Source organism: Prionailurus bengalensis, chromosome B1, assembly GCF_016509475.1.
Source record: "Prionailurus bengalensis isolate Pbe53 chromosome B1, Fcat_Pben_1.1_paternal_pri, whole genome shotgun sequence".
Classification (NCBI taxonomy): domain Eukaryota; kingdom Metazoa; phylum Chordata; class Mammalia; order Carnivora; family Felidae; genus Prionailurus; species Prionailurus bengalensis.
Genome location: NC_057344.1, coordinates 48,934,633 through 48,956,133, shown reverse-complemented (window position 1 = coordinate 48,956,133; position 21,501 = coordinate 48,934,633). Strand labels below are relative to the sequence as shown.

The following is a 21,501-nucleotide window of genomic DNA, read 5'->3' as shown; positions in this document are numbered from 1 at the left end:
CAAAGGGCAACAGAAAAGGAAAGGTTTTTAAAGGTAGAGAAAGATGGGGTGCCTGGGTGGCTCAGTCGGTTAAGCAGCCAACTTTGGCTCAGGTCATGATCTCATGGTCCGTGAGTTCGAGCCCCGCGTCGGGCTCTGTGCTGACAGCTCAGAGCCTGGAGCCTGTTTCAGATTCTGTGTCTCCCTCTCTCTGACCCTCCCCCGTTCATACTCTGTCTCTCTCTGTCTCAAAAATAAATAAACGTTAAAAATAAATAAATAAATAAATAAATAAATAAATAAATAAGGTAGAGAGGGAGTGGAAAGCAAGCAATTAGTAGCAGAGAACCCATTGTTTTAGGCAAGGGGGCCCTTCTAGGGGGAACAGAAGGGGACTCTCAGTGATTTCCTTGTGCTGACCAGGAAGTTCCCATGTTGACTAGTTAAAGGTTGCATTTGTGGGGGGTTGAAACTGCAGTCAGGCTGGGTATTGAGTGTTGGTTTAATGACCTGGAGACTTCACCTGAGGGATGCCATTTTGGGCTCGTGGTTTTCTTTTAAACAGTATTTTACCACAATATTAAAATTAATGAAAGGGTGCCTGGGTGGTTCAATCGTTTAAGCGTTGGACTCTTGATTTCGGCTCAGGTCATGGTATCACGGTTCGTGAGTTCGAGCCCCATGTTGGGCTCTTGGCTGACAGCACGGAACTTGCTTGGGATTCTCTCTACCTCTCTGCTCCTTCCCCGCTCACGCTCTTTCTCAAAATAAATAAACATTAAAAAAAGAAAATACAAAACAATGCTATTTTCACTAAAGTTTCTAAAGAAAATATTATAAAAAAATAAGTGTGTTACTTACATCAACATGGGCACATTATTTTTTTAATGAAATAAATATTTTAAATATATATATATATTTTAATGTTTCTTTATTTTTGAGAGAGAAACAGACCATGAGCAGGGAAGGGGCAGAGAGAGAGGGAGACACAGAATCCAAAGCAGGCTCTAGGCTCCGAGCTGTCAGCACAGAGCCAGACGTCTGGCTCGAATCGACAAACCAGGGGATCATGATCTGAGCCGAAGTTGGACGCTTAACTGACTGAGCCACCCAGGCACCCCAGTTAAATATTTTAAAATTTCAATACCTAGTAGGGCAAATACCAATAGATGTAACCCACATTAACTAGAGCTCTTTGAGGTCCTTAATAACTTTTAAGAGTGTAAAGGGGGCCTGGGACCAGAAAGTTGGAGAATCACTGCAGTGCAGGGAGCCTATCATCGGGGAGCCAGTCAGTGCCCTCCTTGATCCGCACCAGCAATCCCAGACCTGAACAGCTGCCCGGAGGTCATTCACTGAGGAGGATGGTTATGATGCCTACCATCATCTGGAAAATGGCTAGATTAGCCCCTTCCCTGGACCGGCAGCATTAGCGTCATGGAAAATGATGCTTAGAAATGAGAATCCTTTGATGCCAACACAACCCACTGAATCAACACTCTGGGGGGTGTGGTCTGGCGATCTGTTTTTTTTTTTAATTTTTTTTTTCAACGTTTATTTATTTTTTTGGGGACAGAGAGAGACAGAGCATGAACGGGGGAGGGGCAGAGAGAGAAGGAGACACAGAATCGGAAACAGGCTCCAGGCTCTGAGCCATCAGCCCAGAGCCCGACGCGGGGCTCAAACTCACGGACCGCGAGATCGTGACCTGGCTGAAGTCGGACGCTTAACCGACTGCGCCACCCAGGCGCCCCTGGCGATCTGTGTTTTAACTAGCTTTCCAGGGGATCCTGATGCAGGCTGACGTTTGAGAATCGCCAGGCTAGAGAATGACAGAACAGGAGATGTCAAAGCTGGGATAACCTCCTGGGGCACTTGATGTACATGAATCACCTGTGGGACCTTGTTAAAAAGTGGAGTCTTGGGTGCGCCTGGGTGGCTGTCAGTTAAGCAGCCGACTTCGGCTTAGGTCATGATCTTGTGGTTCGTGAATTCAAGCCCTGCGTCGGGGTCTGTGCTGACAGCTCAGAGCCTGGAGCCTGCTTTGGATTCTGTGTCTCCCTCTCTCTCTGCGCCTCCCCTGCTCATGCTCTGTCTCTCTCTGTCTCAAAGATAAATAAACATAAAAAAAAATTTTTTTTTTTTTAAAGTGGAGTCTTGTTGGGTAGATGGCAGAAGGGCCTGTGAGTCTGCATTTCTAGCAAGCACTCAGGGGATGTCGATGCTGCTCCCTGAGCCTCACCTGAAACACCAACCCCTTTGCTCCAGCAGCTCCTAGCTTGTACTCAATTCTGAAGGTTCTAATGGAAGCGAGGCAGGAACTCCTTCCCTGGGAAAGTGCATGCATACATTAAATTATGTGGGCAATTTCAAGGTGTTCCAGACCTTCTGAAACTCACCTTGAGGATTGCTGACTGCTTCATTAGGAAGGCTCTCACCTCAGGAAGTCTCTTATCTTGTATGATATTTATGGGAGATAAAGAACTTGCCTGGGTTAAGCACATTTCATATGCATCTTCAGCCATTTGTCCCCTCAGGCTGGTATGGGCCCCCCTCCCCCCTTCTCATATCCACCCACACAGATCCCCTTCATCTTCCAGGGGCCAGTTCAAATGCCCCTCCTTTGGTAAAAAGTTAACTGTTTTCTTAGGAGTTCCCAGAGTAAGCTATGCCTCCATTACAGCCCTTTATGTCTGCCTTTTAAATGTTTATTTTTGACAGAGAGAGAGAGAGAGAGAAAGAGCACGAGCAAGCACGAGTAGGGGAAGGTCAGAGAGAGGGAGACAGAGGATCCGAAGCAGGCTCTGCGCCGACAGCAGAGAGCCTGATGTGGGGCTCAAACTCTTGAAGATCATGACCTCGAGATCATGACCTGAGCCAAAGTCAGATGCTTAACCGACTGAGCCACCCAGGCACCCCTATGCCTGCCTTATGCTTTAGTTATTTGTTCACTTGCCCGTTTAACCCTGAGGTTGTTACTTGTCTCTGTAACTGGGACCTAACAGGAGATGCAGAAGCATTTGCTACATGAAATAATGCCTGTTGATTCTTCATCAGAAACACTAGCCAAAACATTTCTGACATTTACACACGTATGTAATGTTTGGGCCCTTCCCCCCACCACGGGGCACCTCTGTTTTACAGCAGACACAAGTCTTCTCATGCATGTTGCATTCAAAAGGAGGAAGAAAAAGTTGAAAAGTTGAAAAGAGAAAGAAGCGGGTGTGAAAGCCCATGTCCTCCTCCTCCCTCGGGATCCCCCATGTGGTGCAGCCTGGCAATTGGGGCCCGAGTGTCAAGGGCCTGGTGCCCACACCAGAGGCATGGGGTCTGGGTTAGGGAAGAAGGAAGAGGGTGAGAAGGAACTAGGAAGCATGGGGTGTTGGCGATGGAAGGACCTGTGGGGTGGGGTCCTCTGGGCACACAGAAGGCCATGGGAGGGGGTTGGGCTCTTGGGGGTGGGTGCCAGGCAGAGCCAGAGATTGAGAAAGGGTCAGATAAGAGACAAAAAAAAAAAAAAAAAAAAAAAAAAAAAAAAATCCAGACACCAGCTTCCCAATTCTGGGTAGGGCCCTGTTCCCTCCCCAGTTCCTAAAGGCCATGGCAGCTGCCACCGAGGCAGCTAAAACCAACACTTTGTTTCTCTCCCCACCTCGAGACCCTTCTCCAGTGTGAGATGCACAGGGGCCAAGCAAACACCTGGGAGAGGTGGCAGGCAGTACATCACACCTGAGACCAGGACTCGGACCTCTAGTCCAGCTGGAAGAATTTTCACGGGGCCATCTATGGCAACGAAACTACGAGGATTCTCTACGACTTTCGACATCAGCTACAGGCTCCGGGCGTATTGGCCGGTGCACAAGGACACTTAAACCTCCTTCCTGTCCCACTTGCCCACGTCTCCTTCCAAACAGGGCAGTTCCCACAGTCCCCAACCTTCCCCTTCACTGTCTCCATCCTGTCCCCACCCTCCTGCTTCTCCCACCAAGGGGCACTGTTCCTGTTCCCCCTACCATCTGTCCCGGCCACACCATGTCTCCTCCTAATTCCTAGGAAATCCTAACCCCTAGTACCTCAGAAGGTAACAATATTTGGAGATGAGGTCTCTAAAAAGGTCATTAAAATGAGATCTTTGGAAGAGGCCCTCATCCACTGTGACTGGTGTCCTTATAAAAAGAGGAAATTTGAATGCAGAAACACATGTGCACAGAGGAAAGGCCATCCGAGGACACAGCAAGAAGAGGCCATCTACAAACCAAGGAGAGAGGCTTTAGAAGGAACCAACCATGTAGATACCTTGATCTTGGACTTCCAGCCTCCAGAACTGTGATATAATCAATTCTATTGTTTATGCCCCCCAGTCTATATAGTACTTTGTTATGGCGGCCGCAGCTAATACACCATCTAATCCATCCTCCAGTCAAGACTTCGTCAAACTAATTAAAGACACTTTGATTCAATTCGAGCAGAAGGGAGCTCACCACTTCCCATACTCTGGGCACAGTAGGGCCTGGCCTCAATGAAGAATGTGATACAGTGAGCATCTTTTCATGATGTTGCTGGAGGCTTCTGGTGTCTCACTGAATGTATCGGGTCATTGCCTGACTCGAAAAGTTCCTCTTCCGAGGCAGCATCTTATCAATTAAAATCATTCTTAAGAGAAGCACTACTCGCCAAATTGAAGCCGGGATGTTTATGACCCTCGGTTGGAAATCGTACCTCCTGTGAGCAGCAGAAGGGCAAGGGCTAGGTGAGAAAAATGGGGAGACGCTCTTGGTACTCCTTATTAATTCAATCCATCCTCTCTCTTGAGAGTGTCAAGGAAATGTCCTTTATCCTCTCTGGAAGTACCCAGATGTAGCTGGACATTGGGGTCCAGAGTCCACAGTGGATGAGATGCAGGTGTCCCCTCACGTCCCCAAGATGAGGCCAGATGACGCTGGCTCACAATGCTGCTGTCAGCGAAACCCCCTGAAAGGTGGCAGTGACACCCCATCACAGGTATCACCCAACCTCCAGGGAACATCTCTGAAAGGCACCTTGGGCTTGCTGCACACGAGGTGATGCATAGAAACCTCCTCAAAGCACATGTGGGGCCTGGTGCAGGGATTTTAGGCTCTGGTGCTCCCTGTAATCACGAACCACACTCCTCAGCAAGTGAGGTATGAGGGCCCTGGCAAGAGTCCGGGAGCTGTCCCCAATAAGAGGAGGGCTTCAGCAGGCTCTCAGGCACAGAACTAAGAGACGGCGCCTCCAGACCTGTGCTCAGCCCCCGACTCCACAATTTCAGAGAAATGGGAGAACCTACTGCGCCATCACCCCTACTCCCTGCCCCCCGCCACCCCAAACGCACACACACAGAAACGTGTCATCACCTGAAAAGGACCCGCTGGGCTGTGGAACCAGTTTCACCTGAGCCCAGGTATAAAACCATTTCTAACTAATGCCATGGGAAATTATCCGGCACAGAGAAAATCAAGTCAATGGGGAGATGGAGAGAGAAAGGGGAAAGAAGAACAAAAACCTTGCTGGGATCACTGCTCTCAGGAGCCCGAACTTACTGGTTCTTGGAAGTAGAGCTGGTAATCAAAAATAGGATTGGCTTTGATTTTCTCCATTGTAGGTACACTGGGATCGGCTGGTATGAAGGGAGTATTCAAACTGGCCACTGCCCTGTGGAAAGAAGATACCAAGATGTAGACGTTGTAAGAAGACAGTATATAAAAACCGGAAAGGACCTTACATATCAACACGAAAGCTCAGAGCAGGAAAGGGAGATGCATGAGATCTCATACCAGCAGTGTGGGGGAGAATGGGGTCAGCAGTCCAATTGCTTGACTCCCAGCCCGGCGGTTTTTTCCTCACTGAAGTATTTCTCACCTTCTTGCCTTAGACACAGACACACATACACACTGTGCGTGGCATGTCAACCTTGGTTAGATTATAGTTTTAAAAAATGCATTCATTTTGGGGCACCTGGTTGGCTCGACTACTTAAGTGTCTGACTTCAGCTCAGGTCATGATCTCTGTTTGTGGGTTCGAGCCCCATGTCAGGCTCTGTGCTGACAGCTCAGAGCCTGGAGCCTCCTTAGGATTCTGTGTCTCCCTCTCTCTGTGCCCCTCCCCTACTTGCACCCTCTCTCTCAAAAATAGACGAGCATTAAAAAAATTGTTTTCAAATGCATTCATTTTGCCTTCCTTCTTTTCCTCCCTTAACTCTGTGCTAATTTTATGCTGTGTACTAAGGGAGAGAAGATATAAAATCAATACTAGATGAGCTTATTATAATTTTAAAAGGCTAGACAAATATACCCATGACTATACTACAAGATGGACTGTGATATGAGCCATAAGACTAGCACAAGCACCACGGGAGTTCAAGGAGACGAAGAGTTTCTAAATTTGGGCATCACAGAAGATGTCATGCAAAAGCGAGAATTTGAACTTGGTTTTTAAGGGTCGGAGAGAGCAGGGGAGGGGAAATGATACTGTAAGGGAGACATCATGGGGTAGCATGAGCAAATTCTAGAAGCGGGCAAAGCTGGTGGCTGAGTTTGACAGGGCAAAGAATCTATGTGGCCAAAGGCAAGCGTTTAATGGGGCATCTTGTGAAATAAAGCCAGCAGGGCAATTGGGAGCTTAGACATGAAGGGCCCCGAATCTGGATTAGATGCTGCAGAAAACCAAGACAACCATGAGAGCTTCTGAGAAAAGGGGAGAGTAGACAAAAGTTGCAGTCAGGAAGTGATGGGTCAAGCAGGAATACATGACATGGATGCAGAGAGGGACACCAGAAAGCCAGGAGAGGGCCAGCACACTACACTATACACAAAGTCATCCGAGGGGAACGGGATGGCAGATGTGGGAATAAAAGAGATGGGTGGATTTGAGCGACCACAGGAAGGTAGGACTGACAAGCCGACCAGCACAGTTAGTCTGGTGAAGTGATCCTGTGCCCACTGTGATCCTAAGGAAACTCCTTCCCAAAAGAGAAGCAGAGAGGAGAGAATATGTGGGGGAGATAAAAACTAGAAGGAACAGGATAAGCAGGACAATTGAACTAATCAGGGAAAGCAGTGGTGAGGCTTTCCCAGTGCCAACAAACAGAAATACAATATGAGCCACACGTATAATTTAGAATTTTCTATTAGCCACTTAAACCAAGTAAAAAGGAACACGTGAGATTAACTGAAAATATTTAAAATTTGAAATCTAATGCTGATTTAAATACTTAAATATTCAACCCAATATATTTAAAATATTAATCATTTCAACATGCCATCAATATAAAAATTATTAATAAGATATTTTACCTTTTCTTTTTTTGCTATCAAGTCTTTGAAATCTGGAAGGTATTTCCTACATAGAGTAATCTCAATTCGAACCAGCCACATTTCAAATGTTCAACAGCCACAAAAGACAGTGCAGGTTAGGCTACAAAATAAGTTACCCTGATGTCTAAAGGTTTCCAATGTTATCACAGTGAGCCTATTTTAAGCATAACTTAAATCACAAGTCAAGAAATTCTAGCTTTTGCTTAACATTCTGAGCTGAATAGGATTTTCTTTTCAATTGCCTTGACATACAGTTTATTCCATATATAAAAAAATTATCATCACATGAGATGTTAGCATATAAACGCTGCTGCCAACTGCATTAAGATTGGAAAAAGCCAAACCACAGCCTCCTTTTGGGAGCAGAGTCTCTAGATAATTGTCACAGAAAGGATGTAAAAAGGTATTCTTGCAAACAAGTGAAGCAACTCTTACATTAAATAGATCCCTGCAATTTATCTCAATAGAATGACAAAACTAAGGATTTAAAGAAATATTCCACATTAAAGGTGGGTTTTCCCTTTTCATTCATTATCTGGCTAGAAATGTGAAGATCAATGCCAAAGATTTTTTTTTAATTTTTTTTAAGTTTATTTATTTATTTGGAGAGAGAAAGAAAGAGCACGGGCAGGTGAGGGGCAGAGAGAAGGAGAGACAGAATCTCAAGCAGGCTCTATGTCATCAACACAGAGCCTGATGAGGGGCTCGAACTCATAAACTGTGAGATCATGACCTGACCTGCACCAAGATCGAGTGGGATGCTTAACCGACTGCGCCACCCAGGCACCACAATGCCAACAATATTCTTAAAAGCCAGCTTTACCCCTGGAAGGGGGTCCTGGCTCCTTCCCTCTCCTCCAGGAATGCAGCAACAGGGCTGTTCTGATGAGCATAGATGGAAAAGGAGCAACTACTACCAAACTAATGACAGGATGGAAGCAGAACAATGAGAAGAGGAACAGGAATCCAGAGCATGCTTATGTATCCCAGACCTAATGTTCTTCTGGGCACAACTTTACTGGGCTCATATTAAATATTTTCAAAGTCTCACAGGAGAGAGACAGAGACTATGTTTAATAAAACAACAAGAAGGTGTTTCACTTCCTTCAAGGTAGAGATCATAAACTTGTTGCTCTAGTTCCTTTTACCCCTTTCAAGAAGCATCTAATACAGTCTACAGAGTAACTTTCTAGTGACCCAACTGCTAAGAACTGAGCTCTTATTTCAACTCCGAGTGAAAGAGAGGACAGAGAGAGAAGCTAATGAGATCAGAGGGACAAGAGTGCAAAAACTTTACAAATATTTCAGGAAGTGTTTGATTCATGTTGGTCTTCGATATCATCCTACCATTTGAGCTGATGTTGAGCTGAACAAAGTTCTCCAGTGTTTCCATTATAAACTCAATGAAAGAAAAAGTGACTGGATTAGTTAGGGAAATACAGATAGCTAAGGATGATGTTGATTTAATACGCTAAGATCCCAAGCTGAAATAGGAGGTCACACAACACGCTTTAACTACAGTTGCCAGCACAACTGGGGGATGGCTACAAAGACCACCTGGCTCTCTGGGTTCAAAATCTGTCCTTTGAAAGCTCCCGCGAATGCTCTGATGCCATTCTAAGAATGACTGTGAACGATGTGATGGTGGTCACAAAATGCCATTCTAACCTGATACCTGCACAGCATTTTGCAGGTTATATAGTCAAAAGGAGTTACCATTACTATGCTATCATTGAGGAAACCAAGGCCTAACGGGTGAAATGATTCATCACACAGCCAGTCATGGCAAAACTGAAAGGCACGTTTCCTAACTCCTGGTCCAGGGCTGAAGTTTCTCCTGGCACTCAGCTCTATGACCCCACCACCCTTGCTGCCTCACCCACTCCCCCCAAACATCTACATTCTCCTACATTCCCAGTGGCTACCCAGGCCCTGAGTTATCTGTCCCATTACTGGTAACTGGGACAGGCCTTGCTTCCTAAGACATTAACTCATCAATGGGCACTAAGAAGTTACATGTTGCCTTCCCAGATAATCTATTTGTTCTCAAGAAGTTGACTGCAGTTCAAGACCTGACGAAGGATTCTAACAGGAATTCAAGTCCAAACTCTGGGCCAAATTCTGCGGCCTAATTACCTCACTCTCTCCGGGTAGAAGAGAGCCATGTTCCACACCAGCATGCCTCCCCAGTCGTGGCCAATGAACACTGCTTGAGTGATCCCCTAGTGAAGGATAAAGACATGAACTGAATGTGGGCAGGTTTCTGGGATGGGATGCTGAGAGCCCAATGCCTTGTGCTCCCTGGAGGCCCAAACCCTCGTCTGGCAATCCTTTCCTTCACTTTCTAGGACCTGTCCTCCACTGACCACGCATTAGCTCCCCCAATGTCCACCCTCTTCAGGCCTCCCTTCCCACACACCAGCCCCACAGAGCCTCTGCAGATGACTGGTCTCCTACATCTTCTTAGAACACTAAGGCCACTGGCCACAAATCCTCTCCCTCTCTACCTTCCCTCAAATCAAAGTGTGTTTCACCTCTTTCTCTACTTTTTGTCTTCAAGTTAGTATGACTTACCTCCCTGTGTTCCATGTTCACTTTTCACTGAGTGACTGTGATTCTCTCCCCATTCTTTTGGGATCTTCCCTCCCTTAACCAACCACTAAAACTTCAGAGACATCTTTAATCCCTCTCTCTCTACCTGTGTCTTCCTTTCTTTTGCTGCTGCTACAATGGATGACAACAGCTCCCTTTTATTGAGGACCTCCTAAAACAGGTGCTGTAGGTAGCATGTGCACCCATTGTCTGGAATTCTCCCAATAACCTTCGAATACACGTTTTACAAACAGGAAGACAGGCTCGCAGTTGTTAGGCCACTTGCCCAAGGCCACATGGATGGTAACTCAGACCCAATCTTCCCCAACTTAAAATCAGGCTCACGCCTCCACCCAGCCCTGCTGGCCCCAGTCAGCCACATGAGGGCCCTTCATCTTGAAAAGCAGCTCCCTGCCTCAGCTCCCTTGCCACACTTTTGTCTTGTGTCCAACTTCCCAGTGATCCACGCCAGTCACCTGCCTGGCGACCTTCCTAAGGCCCCACAACTTGGGTTCTTCCCTGCTACCCGAGTCCACTGAAACTTCCCTCTTAAAGGCTATTAATCACTGGTAACAGTTTTTTGCCCTCTCAGCTCTCACTCTTCTGACTGTTCTGCAGCATCAGACATTTCCTTTAAAATGTTCTTCCCTGGGCCTCTGTGACTCTATGCTTTCCAGGTTCTTTTCTCACTCACTGAGTCTACCCCCTCCTCTTCCTCTCTCACAGGAGTTACTTCATGGCTCAGCTCTCAGGCTTGTCCTTGGGAACCCATCTACTACTCTAATGGCTTCAGCTTCCACCTCCAGGTGGCGGGTGACCTCCTCACCAGCAATGGGCCCAGCTTCCTTCCCGCGTGTCCCAGTAATGCCTGGGCTAGGGAGGGACACCCAGCCCAGCAGCCGACAGCCACCGGGGTTCTCTTCCAACAATCAGAGTAAGAGACTTTCTCAGCCGGACAGAAATCTTCTAGAGTTGGAACTGGGGTGGCCACACCAGGCCATGTCCTTTTAGATGTCCCTCCCCCTCATTCTCAAAAGGTCCAAAGCTGATTCTGCGGGACCGAGAATCTGCAGAGGGTGAGGACAGTGACACCTTTGCCTCGTTGCCTACAGTGGCTGGCACCATGCCTTGCTGCCCAACTGGAACCCCTGGGTCATCTTGAATTGTCCTCCTGACTCTCATATCCAACAAACAGGCACTAAATGTGCCATTTTGGGGTTCTCTCTTCGCTACCCCTCCACGGTCACTGTCCTGGCTCAGCCCTTCTCCGCCTCAGTCTAGGTCCCGCTGTCCTCATCCTGCCACTGTGACCTAATTGAGGACAGGGAAAGTGTACTACCTAACTGCGATCTCAAACTTACACAAGTAAAAAGCAGAAGCATAGTCTCAGATCACCACCATTGATCTGCTTTGTGTTTGACATTCCACATGATGTTAAATGAAGGAATTTGACTTCAGGTCTTTCCAAAGGGATAGATATACGGTTTTAAAAGTTGTGAAATATCAGCCTATAGGATATTTCCCAAACATCTTGACACAAAGCTCTTGACCCTGGCTCAAGGCCAAAAGAAGTATCCTGGAAAATGCTTTTCATGAAACAAAAAAAACAAAACAAGCTTGGCTCTACACTGTTCTCCACAATGCCATCTCTGTGTCTATACTTCCTCCTGAGCACCTACCCTGCCTCCCACTGTCCCCGAAGTGTCATTCCTGCCCTTGCCACTCTCCTTGAGGGTTCTAACAGCTGACACCTTTGACAGTTCCATCTTTGGGGCGCCCAGGTGGCTCAGTCGGTTCAACGTCTGACTCTTGATTTCGGTTCAGGTAATAATCTCCCTGTTGTGGGATCAAGCCCCGCATCAGGCTCTGTGCTGGGTGTAGAGCCTACTTGAGAATCTCTCTCTCTCTCTCTCTCTCTCTCTCTCTCTCTGTCTCTGCCCCCCCACTTTCCCTCTGCCCCTTCCTTACTCTCTCTCTCTCAAAACACAAACAAAACAAAGGTACATCTTTAATTGCCCACACAAACAGAATTCTCCAGAAATCAGTTTAAAATAATGACTTACCAACTTATCCAGGAAGGTTACCATCTCCTAAGAAAGAAAAGACAAAAAATCAGAAATTGTATACACCCACCTCAGCTGCTTCCCCTGTATCTGCCTTTTTATGGGCTATATTGTGTCTTCCCCAAATTCACATGTTGAAGCCCTAATATCACCCCTACCCCAGGACCTTGGAATGTGACTGTATTTGGAGACAGGGGCATTAAAGAGGAAGTTAAAATGAGGTCATCAGAGTAAGCCATGATCCAAGTTGGCCAGTGTCTTTATAAGAACAAAAGGTCTCGGGGCGCCTGGGTGGCTCAGTTGGTTAATCATCCAGCTTCAGCTCAGGTCATGATCTCACAGTCCGTGAGTTTGAGCCCTGCGTCAGGCTCTGTGCTAACAGCTCAGAGCCTGGAGCCTGCTTCAGATTCTGTGTCTCCCTCTCTCTTTGCCCCTCCCCTGCCCATGCTCTTGTCTCTGTCTCAAAAATAAATAAAAACATTAAAAAAAATTAAAAAAAAAAAGAACAAAAGGTCTCAACACAGACACGCACAGAGGAAAGCCCAAGTGAAGACACAGGGAGAAATGGCCACCAATAAGCTTCAGATGAAACCCTGCCGACACCTTGATCTCGAGCTGGACGGGCTCCAGCCTCCAGAATGGTGAGAGAATAAATTTCTGTTGTTTAAGCCTCCCAGTCTGTGGTACTTGGTTATGGCAGCCTGAGCACACGAATACAACGTTCAGTCATTTCCCTCGCTTGTGAGTTCTCTCCCTTCCCCTTCCAGCATCCTCTCAGTAACCAGGCTGACCTCAGATAAGCACAGTGAATTATTCAGTGTATGTTGGTGCACATCCCTAACTGGGCAACATCCATCGTAAGACAGAAATCATGCCTTCTTCCCGGGAGAAAGAAAGGGGAAGAAAACTGCTGTGCGGAGGGCTGGCTGCTTGCCTTGCCCCAGGACAGTGAGCTCCTGCCCCTTGTCCCGCAGCACACATGGGGGCTCCTGGCCACAGCCGCCAGCAAGCTCGGGGTCTGGAAAAGGGGTCTGAGATGTGTGGAGGTGCTGGAGATGAGGGTCATCCAGAATCAGGACTTGGGGATGCCATATTGGGCCAGGTACAAAATGAGTAAGCAGGGGAATCCTGCTGGGGATGGAGGGAGGGTAGGACAGAGCAGAGGTGTAGACAGAATGAATCAGAGACCTGACGTGCCATTCAGCCCCTGCAGAAAGCCACACCACCTTCCGGCTTCCCCACCTCACTCCTCCTATATGGTCCCATCTAACTTGTCAACGCTACCCCCTGTTTACCTGAGCCTGTGCTCTGCTTGCTATAATTAAAGAGTCTATGGAGCTCTATCTCTGGAGCCCTAGCTTGGCCACTCAATTCACATCCTTTCCCCTCACGCATCTGTATGCCCACTCTACAGATGAGGTAGCTGAGGCTCACAGCGGCCAAATGGTCAAATGCAGCCAAGGCCAACACGGCTAGTCAGGCAGAACTGGGACTGATTCCAAGTCTATCTGATTTCAAAAATTTAACATCAAGGGGCGCCTGGGTGGCTCAGTCAGTTAAGTGTCTGACTCTTGATTTTAGCTCAGATCCTGATCTCACAGGTCATGGGTTTGAGCCCTGTGTCAGGCTCTGCTCTGACAGCACAGAGCCTGCTTGCAATTCTCTCCCTCCCTCCTTCTCTCTCTCTCTCTCTCTCTCCCTCTCCTGCTTGTGCTTCCACTCTCTCTCTCTCTCTCAAAGTAAATAAACATAAAAAAAAATTCAACACCAAAGCCTTCAAAGCTATCCTGGTTTGCCCTGTGGACCAACAGCGTTATTTTAAATATTTTCCAGTCCCTTGATTCCTCCCCCGTACCAATTGAGAAGTCCCTAATTTGTTTTTGATTCCCTAGATCACTGCCCTCACTGGAGGCTGCGGAGATTTGCACCATAAAAGTTTGAAGACTTAGAAAATAAATGTGATTGTATTTCCCTCGCCTCCTGTTTTAGGCGCTTCCAAAATGAAAGGCGAGCTTTTTTTCCTTCTCCGGGCAAGGCCTATCTTTTGTTCTTCTACACTAAGCAAGGAGATGGAAACTTCAGGATAGAAGGATAGCATGATAGAAGACAAAGGGCTTCCCACAGAGCCCTAAGAGCATTAAAAAGTGTTCAGTTATTCTCCACTGTGGCCTCAGTTCCGATGGGGACATCCACCAAATGGGAACATCCTTTTTGGCGGGGTTGGGGGACACACACAGAGTTCTGCCTACAGCCAGTGACAGTAACATTCTTCAAAGAGAAAGAATGTTAAAGGTTTTCTGGCTCCTTTTGCTACCCCAGCTCCCAAGCCTGCCCAGAAATCTGGGGGTCACAGTGACAACCTCACTAGGTAGGGAGCAGCAGGCAAACCCCTCACTGCTCCCCTGAAGAACGTTGGAAAGCAAGTGCAGATGACAGGTTCCATTGGTTAAAATGTGCACAATTTGTTGTTGTTTTCTTTTAATGTAGATACTCAGTATTGATATAATTAGGTCATTAGTTTAATGGTTTTTATTTTCATCTTTCCCCCCAAAGACAGGGGAACGATTATTGGAAGGCACCATACTATGTTGTCAGAAAGTTTCATTATGGACTGAATGTTTGTGTCCCTCAAAATCCACATGTTAAAGCCCTAATCCCCAGTGTGATTATATTTGAAGATAGTGTCTTTACAGAAGTAATTAAGGTTCAGTGAGGTCACGAGGGTAGGGTCCTGATCAGATAGGATCAGTGTTCTTATAAGAGACACCAGAGAGCTTCTTCTTACTTTGCAATTAACCACAGAGAGACTGAAGATTAGTTCAGTGTTATTTCCACATCCTACTCTTAAAAAGAAAATCAGACCTAAAATGGGATCACTTAGGTAAAGGCCCCAAGTCAGAAAACCAACACTCAATACACAGTCTGACTGCAGTTTCAACCTCCTATAAATGTAAACTTCTTTTTAAAAAAAATTTTTTTAATGTGTATTTTTGAGAGACAGAGAGAGCATGCGAGTGGTGAAGAACCAGAGAGAGAGGGAGACACAGAATCCAGAGCAGGCTCCAGGCTCCGAGCCATCAGCACAGAGCCCCACACGGGGCTCAAACCCAGGGACCACAAGATCATGACCTGAGCCAAAGTCGGTGCTTAACAGACTAAGCTGCCCAGGCACCCCTAAATGTAACCTACAACCAATCAACATGGGAATTTCCTGGTCAGTACCCTTTCCGTTCCCCTTAGAAGGGCCACCTTGCCTAAAACAATGGATTCTCTGCTAATAATTTCCTTCTTTCCACTCCCTCTCTACCTTTAACAATCTTTTCTGTAGCCCTTCGGAGTGAGTTCCCCTCTACTTGCTAGATGGAATGCTGTCTGATTTATGAATCGATTCATAAAACCAAATAGATCTTTATAATTTACTTGGTTGAATTTTTGCTATTTTAACACCACAAAACTAAGAATCACACTCAGATCAGGAGGGGTCTTGAGAACATGAAGTACATCCCTCTGACTGCATCTTATACTTGATAGCATGACCTGGAAAGGTTAAATGACTTACTCAAGGTCAAACACAATGAAAGGGGCAACTGGGTGTGGATAAGCCTCTCAATGTTATTGCTATGTTGCATTCCAACACCCCTAATTTGGAATCCTAAGACTACAGACACACAGAGAATACGTTCATGGTTCCCTAAAGGTACTTATTCGAAAAAAATTTTTTAATGTTTATTTATTTTTTGAGAGAGAGAGAGGGAGGGAGGGAAGGAAGGGGGGAGGGAAGGAGAGGGGTAGGGTAGAGAGAGAGGGAGACACAGAACCTGAGCAGTCTCCAGGCTCTGAGCTGTCTGCACAGAGTCTGATGCAGGGCTCAAACCCATGAACCATGAGATCATGACCTGGGCCGAAGTCAGACACTTAACAGACTGAGCCACCCAGGCGCCCCCTAAAGATACTTATTCTAAAACAAATAGCAGTTGTATGATGAACTGGCACATACATTTAAAGATTTGTGGTTAAGGAAAAAAAAAAAGTTTTCAATATATTTGGGGGGGGGTGTAGTTGAGAGAAGGATTTTTGTGGGCACTTGAAGATAAGCAGTATATGGCTCTTTATTCAGTTTCTTATATTTAAAGTTTATGCAGGTAATTTTTTTTTTTAATTTTTTTTTTCAATGTTTATTTATTTTTGGGAGAGAGACAGAGCATGAACGGGGGAGGGGCAGAGAGAGAGGGAGACACAGAATCGGAAACAGGCTCCAGGCTCTGAGCCATCAGCCCAGAGCCCGACGCGGGGCTCAAACTCACGGACCGCGAGATCGTGACCTGGCTGAAGTCGGACGCTCAACCGACTGCGCCACCCAGGCGCCCCATGCAGGTAATTTTTTAAAAAAGATTACATAGAGGGTTTAAAAAAAAATTTTACATTATAAATATCGTGCTGATAATTTTTCAAATGACAGCTTTATTGAACTATGACTCATATACCATAAAATTCACCTGTTTAAAATAAACAATTCAACGGAGCTTAGTGTAGTTACAGAGTTGTGAGATCACCACTGCGATCTAGTTACAGAACATTTCATCATGCCAAAAAGAAACCTTGTACCCGTAAACAGTTCCCCATTTCCTCTAGCCCTTGGCAACCATTAATTTCATTTCTGACCTCTTCTGGAAATTTCTCCCAAATGGAATTATACAATACGTGGCCATTTGTGACTGGCTTATCTTAGCATAATGTTTTTAAGGGTCATTCATGTTGAAGCATGCATCATGATCTCATGCCTGTTTATGGCTGAATACTATTCCATTGTATGAATATGTCCCATATTTTTTATCCATTCATCAGTTATTGAACATTGGGGTCGTTTCCACTTTTTGGCTTTTGTGAATAATGCTGCTGTGAACATTCACGTCCAGGTTTTTGGTGGACATATTTTTAAAAATTCTTTTGTGTGAATACCTAGTAGTGGACATACGAATGACTTTTAAAGGGTGGAGTTGGAGGACAGGAGCCTCACATTTTATCTTGTTTGTTTTAGTAAAAGAATTGCCTTCTTCTGGAAGGCAATTATGTCAAACGACCCGATGTATCTGTCTTAAGAACCAATTTTGACACAAAGAAGTAGGGGTCCAGTTAGGGGACATCAGGGGGATGGGGAGAACCCACCCCCCTCCCCACCGGGTCGCTGTGGAGATCTTGGCAGGATTTCAGGGGAGATATGAGCAAGATCAGAAGTGGCAGAGTGAAAGAGGTAAAGACTCAGAAATTGAGGAAGGAAGGACAACCCCAACTGGAAAGTAAGGTTTTATCAATGCTCCTCTTCTAAGGCACCAAAGCCTATGTGTGGGCCTGGTTTGGAAGAGATCCAAACAGAGCTATGACTCCTAGATGGAATCTTCTTGTAATTTTAGCATCATCATCAGCATCGCCAGCTTTCCGGCCAACCAAGAGGCTATTTCTTCCCCTTGGCTCCCCCAGCTAAGGCTCCCCGCCTTGCTTTTCCCAAGGGCTCATGGAGCCTTGGGACACAGTCTCCTCACCTCAGCCTTGGCTTCCTCTTGCAAGCCCTGAAATGAGGGTCCCCTCCCTGATGGTGCTTACGCTTCACCTAGAATAGGAGCGCCATTACAGCTACCAATCCACACGCTAACTCCCTAGGTCTGGCCAACACATCTTTACCAAAATAATTTTTAAAATCTTCAGGATGGAGGGTGCCTGGGTGGCTCAGTCGGTTAAGCATCCAACTTCGGCTTAGGTCATGATCTCGCGGTTCGTGAGTTTCAGCCCAACGTCGGGCTCTGTGCTGACAGCTCAGAGCCTGGAGCTTGCTTGGGATTCTGTGTGTGTGTCTTTCTCTGTCCCTCCCCCACTGGTGCTCTGTCTCTCTCTCTCACAAATAAACATTAAAAAACATTTTCTTTTAAATAAAAAAAAATAAAAATAAAAAATAAAATCCTCAGGATGGCAAGGTGAGTTGGGGAGTGGCTACGAGGAAGGCCGTGGGAGCTGTGGCAGAGGTCAGACCTGGCTCTACTAGCTGTTGACCTCAGGCAATTACTTCACCTCCTGGTGACTCAGTTTCTTCTTCCATCAAATGTTGGAAGATATACAGTAAATGTCGGCTATCATTTTGAAATACCATCTGAACTGTCCGTAAGATTGTATACCCAAATGCTGTAAAACGCTTTCCTAGGGTTTAATGAATACCCATACTTCTATCTGGTATCAGCGAAAACACCAGGACAGAAACGATGTTACAAATGTTACCCAAAGATCTTCCTTACCTTGCATAACACTTCCAAGGAATATTCTTCTATTTCTGCCATTAAAAATAAAGACAATTAATTAACATACTTGAAAATTACCAACAAACTAAGAGGGCCCCTTTGCCAAAAAAAATATATCTTATTAAATCTTTAGATTGCTGTAGTCTACTTATTTTTGGTTTTGTTTCCTGTGCTTTTGGGGTCACGTCCATGAAATCACTGTCAAGGTCAATGGCACAAAGCTTTTCATTTATGCTTTCCTCTAAGAGTTTTAGTTTCAGGTCTTACATTTAAGTCTTTAATCCATTTTGAGTTGACTTTTGTGTAGGGTGTGAGGTAAGGGTCCAATTTCATTCTCTTGCATGTGGATATCCAATTTTCCCAGCATCACTGGTTGAAGAGACTGCTCTCTCCCCTAGGGTATGTTCTAGACACCTAGTCAAAGATCAGCTGACAGTTCAGGCGTGGATTTATTTCTGGGCTCTCTACTCAGTTCCATTGGCCATATGTCCTTCTTTATACCAATACCACCTTGTTTTGATTACTGTAGCTCTGTAATATATTTCGAAACCAGGAAGTATGAGTCCTTCAGCTTCGTTCTTTCTAAAGACTGATTTGACTATTAGGGTTTTTTTGGTGGATCATATGAATTGTAGAATTGTTTTTTCTATTTCTGTAAAAAATGCCATTGGAATTTTAAATAAGGATTCCACTGAATCTATAGATCACTTTGGGTAGTACGAACATTTTAATAATAATAGCAATTCCAGAAAGCAAAAAAGAAAAAGAAAGAAAGAAGAGAAAACAGAAGAAAAAAACTATTGAATAAATAATTCAAGGAACCTTCCAAGAACTAAAAGATATATGTACCCAGAAAAGTGGATGAAAAGAGACCCAGATCATGGTATATAACATCATAAAATTTTAGAACACAGCAAGATAAATAAAAAGATCCTAAAGGTATCAAGGGTGAGGAAAAAGAAAACGGTCACATAGAAAGCCTCACAGATCAGAATGGCATGGGACTTTTCACTAGCAACAAGGGAAGAGAGAAAATAGCAGGATAACGGAGTCACGGTTTTAAAGGAAAATAATGTGTTATTTAAAATCTATTGCCAAATGATATGAAGATTACATACAAATGATCTGCAATGTATTTGTATGCATTCCAGATCATCATGCTTGGCTTTAGAATTCACGTTGTGTATAATCTTTAGCAACGGTTAACGTGTAAATTATTATTTTCTTAAAAAAAGTTATAATTAGGGTATGTATAAGTCCCAATTCATCCAGAACAGTTCAGTTTGTGTTTCTTTTAATAGTGTTCTAGCCTGAATGATAAGTTAATTACTAAGTTACGCCTAGGGGATTCAGGGAAGATCATAATAGAGATGAATAAAAATAAATATCTTAATAATTAATTTTGGGGGGGGAACCCTTAAATGTCTTTCCTGGGTGTTTGGACTAGAAGCTTTCTTTTTGTCAAAAGTGCCTCTGCACCACTCAAGAGGCAGTGAGTAGCCGCTAAGTCGATACCATGACAATCAGGGAACAATCATGGAGGCACTCGACTGGTGGTCACCTGAGGGCCAGTTCATGTCAGCTGGCTTCAAACTCGACACAATAGGCTTGATGTGAACACGGGGGAGGCAGCTCAGGGAAGGGGTGACGAGCAGCTTGTTTGGTTCACTGAGCTGAGCTGCCATGGCTAACAGCACGGCTGGCACCGGGAGGGACAGGGATTCTGCCACAGGCCTGGCTGTAACACGTTCCTGTCCCCACCTGGGGAGCTTAACAGTTTGGGGCTGAGAACCCCTCTGAAACTGATAAAGCAGTAGACTCCCTCACCCCAGGCAAGTGCTCATAAATCCACACATAGACTCGGGTTCATAGGCCCCTGATGCCCATCCTTAGATAGGCTCCATCTGGGATCCGGAGACCCTGGGTTAAGAATCTGGCCTACCAATTACTGTATGATCCAGCAGTTCCACTTCTGGGTATACACCCCAAAAAACTGAAAGGAGGAACTCAAGCAGATACTGCATACCCATATTTGTAGCAGCATTATTCAACATTAGCCAGAAGGTGGAGGCAACACAAATGTCCATTGATGAATAGATGGATAAACAAAATGTGATCTATAGTTACAATGAAGTATTATTCAGCCTCCAAAAGGAAGGAAATTGTGATATATGCCACAATGTGGATGAATCTTGAAGACATCATGCTAAGTGATATCAGCCAGTCACAAAAGGATAAATATTGTATGATCTACTTAGAGATGACTGGAGTAGTCAAATTCATAGATAGAGAGAAAGGTAGTTGCCAGGGGCTAGGGAAAGGGGAATGGGGAATTAGTGCTTAAGGAGTACAGAGTTCTGCAAGATGGAAAAAGTTCTATAGCTGGATGGTACATCCTATGCCCTATATCCTCCCAGACCAGTGGGAGACTTCCTCAGGGCATAGGCCATTGGGTTTCTTGTGTTCTTTCAGGTAATGCAGAGCAGGGATATCTGAGCCCAAAGTGCACAGACACAGATCACTGAAGGAGAGAGGAAGGGCAAAGTCAGACCCCCTTGAAGGGCTGCTTGCTCCAACGTGGGCCCAGGGAAAGTCAGTGCAGTTGGAGAGCTCTGGCAGAAGGCATAACCAACACAGGACAGCTGTGAGACAGCTAACCTACCAGGAGGAGCAGACGACTCTCCATAGCCTTTCATATCCAGAGCTAGCACCCGGAAACCCGCCTGAGCCAGAGCAGGGATCTAGAAAACAAACAGTTCAGGTACACTCAAGTGCGGCCTCATCAGTCTTTTGCCGACACTCCTTCTTTCTTCCTTCTGTCCCCGTTCTTGTAAATGGCTCAACTCAAAGCGCCATGTGGCACTATCTGGAATCACCACCATGAGGCTGGAACAAGCCCACCTGGATAGGGTGGCCATGCAGAGTGGTAGGGCTCGTATACTGCATCTAATGCTACACCTAAGCATTTTTCTTAGCATAGCACAGATCTTGCAGATTTCTATATTCATTACAAAGGCTTCCCAGCAGGTGGCATAAAGTGTCCGGAAGAATCTGCCTTTTTCTAATCTGCAAAAGTGGCATATGGGGCTAGCACAGCTCTGAGATCTGGCCCCAACACTTCTGAGGTATCACATGGTCACACGTTCAAGGCGATGCTCCACTGTTAAGTTTTCAGCTTCTTAAGGGCATTCTACTCTAGGCCATACCACCTAGGCTTTCCCCTCTCTTCCCCTCCCCCTGGCTGGG

At 45.6% G+C, this 21,501-nt stretch overlaps 1 protein-coding gene across 1 annotated transcript in view; it reads right to left on the bottom strand.

Moving 5' to 3' along the window:
• Positions 1-21,501, bottom strand: part of EPHX2 (epoxide hydrolase 2) — an 84,933-nt gene that overhangs the window by 30,732 nt on the left and 32,700 nt on the right. The window contains exons 8-12 of the mRNA XM_043564707.1: positions 20,918-20,996; positions 18,253-18,287; positions 11,969-11,995; positions 9,450-9,535; positions 5,541-5,652 (exon numbers count right to left, since the gene is read on the bottom strand). Of these exons, the coding sequence (XP_043420642.1) occupies positions 5,541-5,652; positions 9,450-9,535; positions 11,969-11,995; positions 18,253-18,287; positions 20,918-20,996 (339 nt within the window). The remainder of the gene's footprint in view (positions 1-5,540; positions 5,653-9,449; positions 9,536-11,968; positions 11,996-18,252; positions 18,288-20,917; positions 20,997-21,501) is intronic.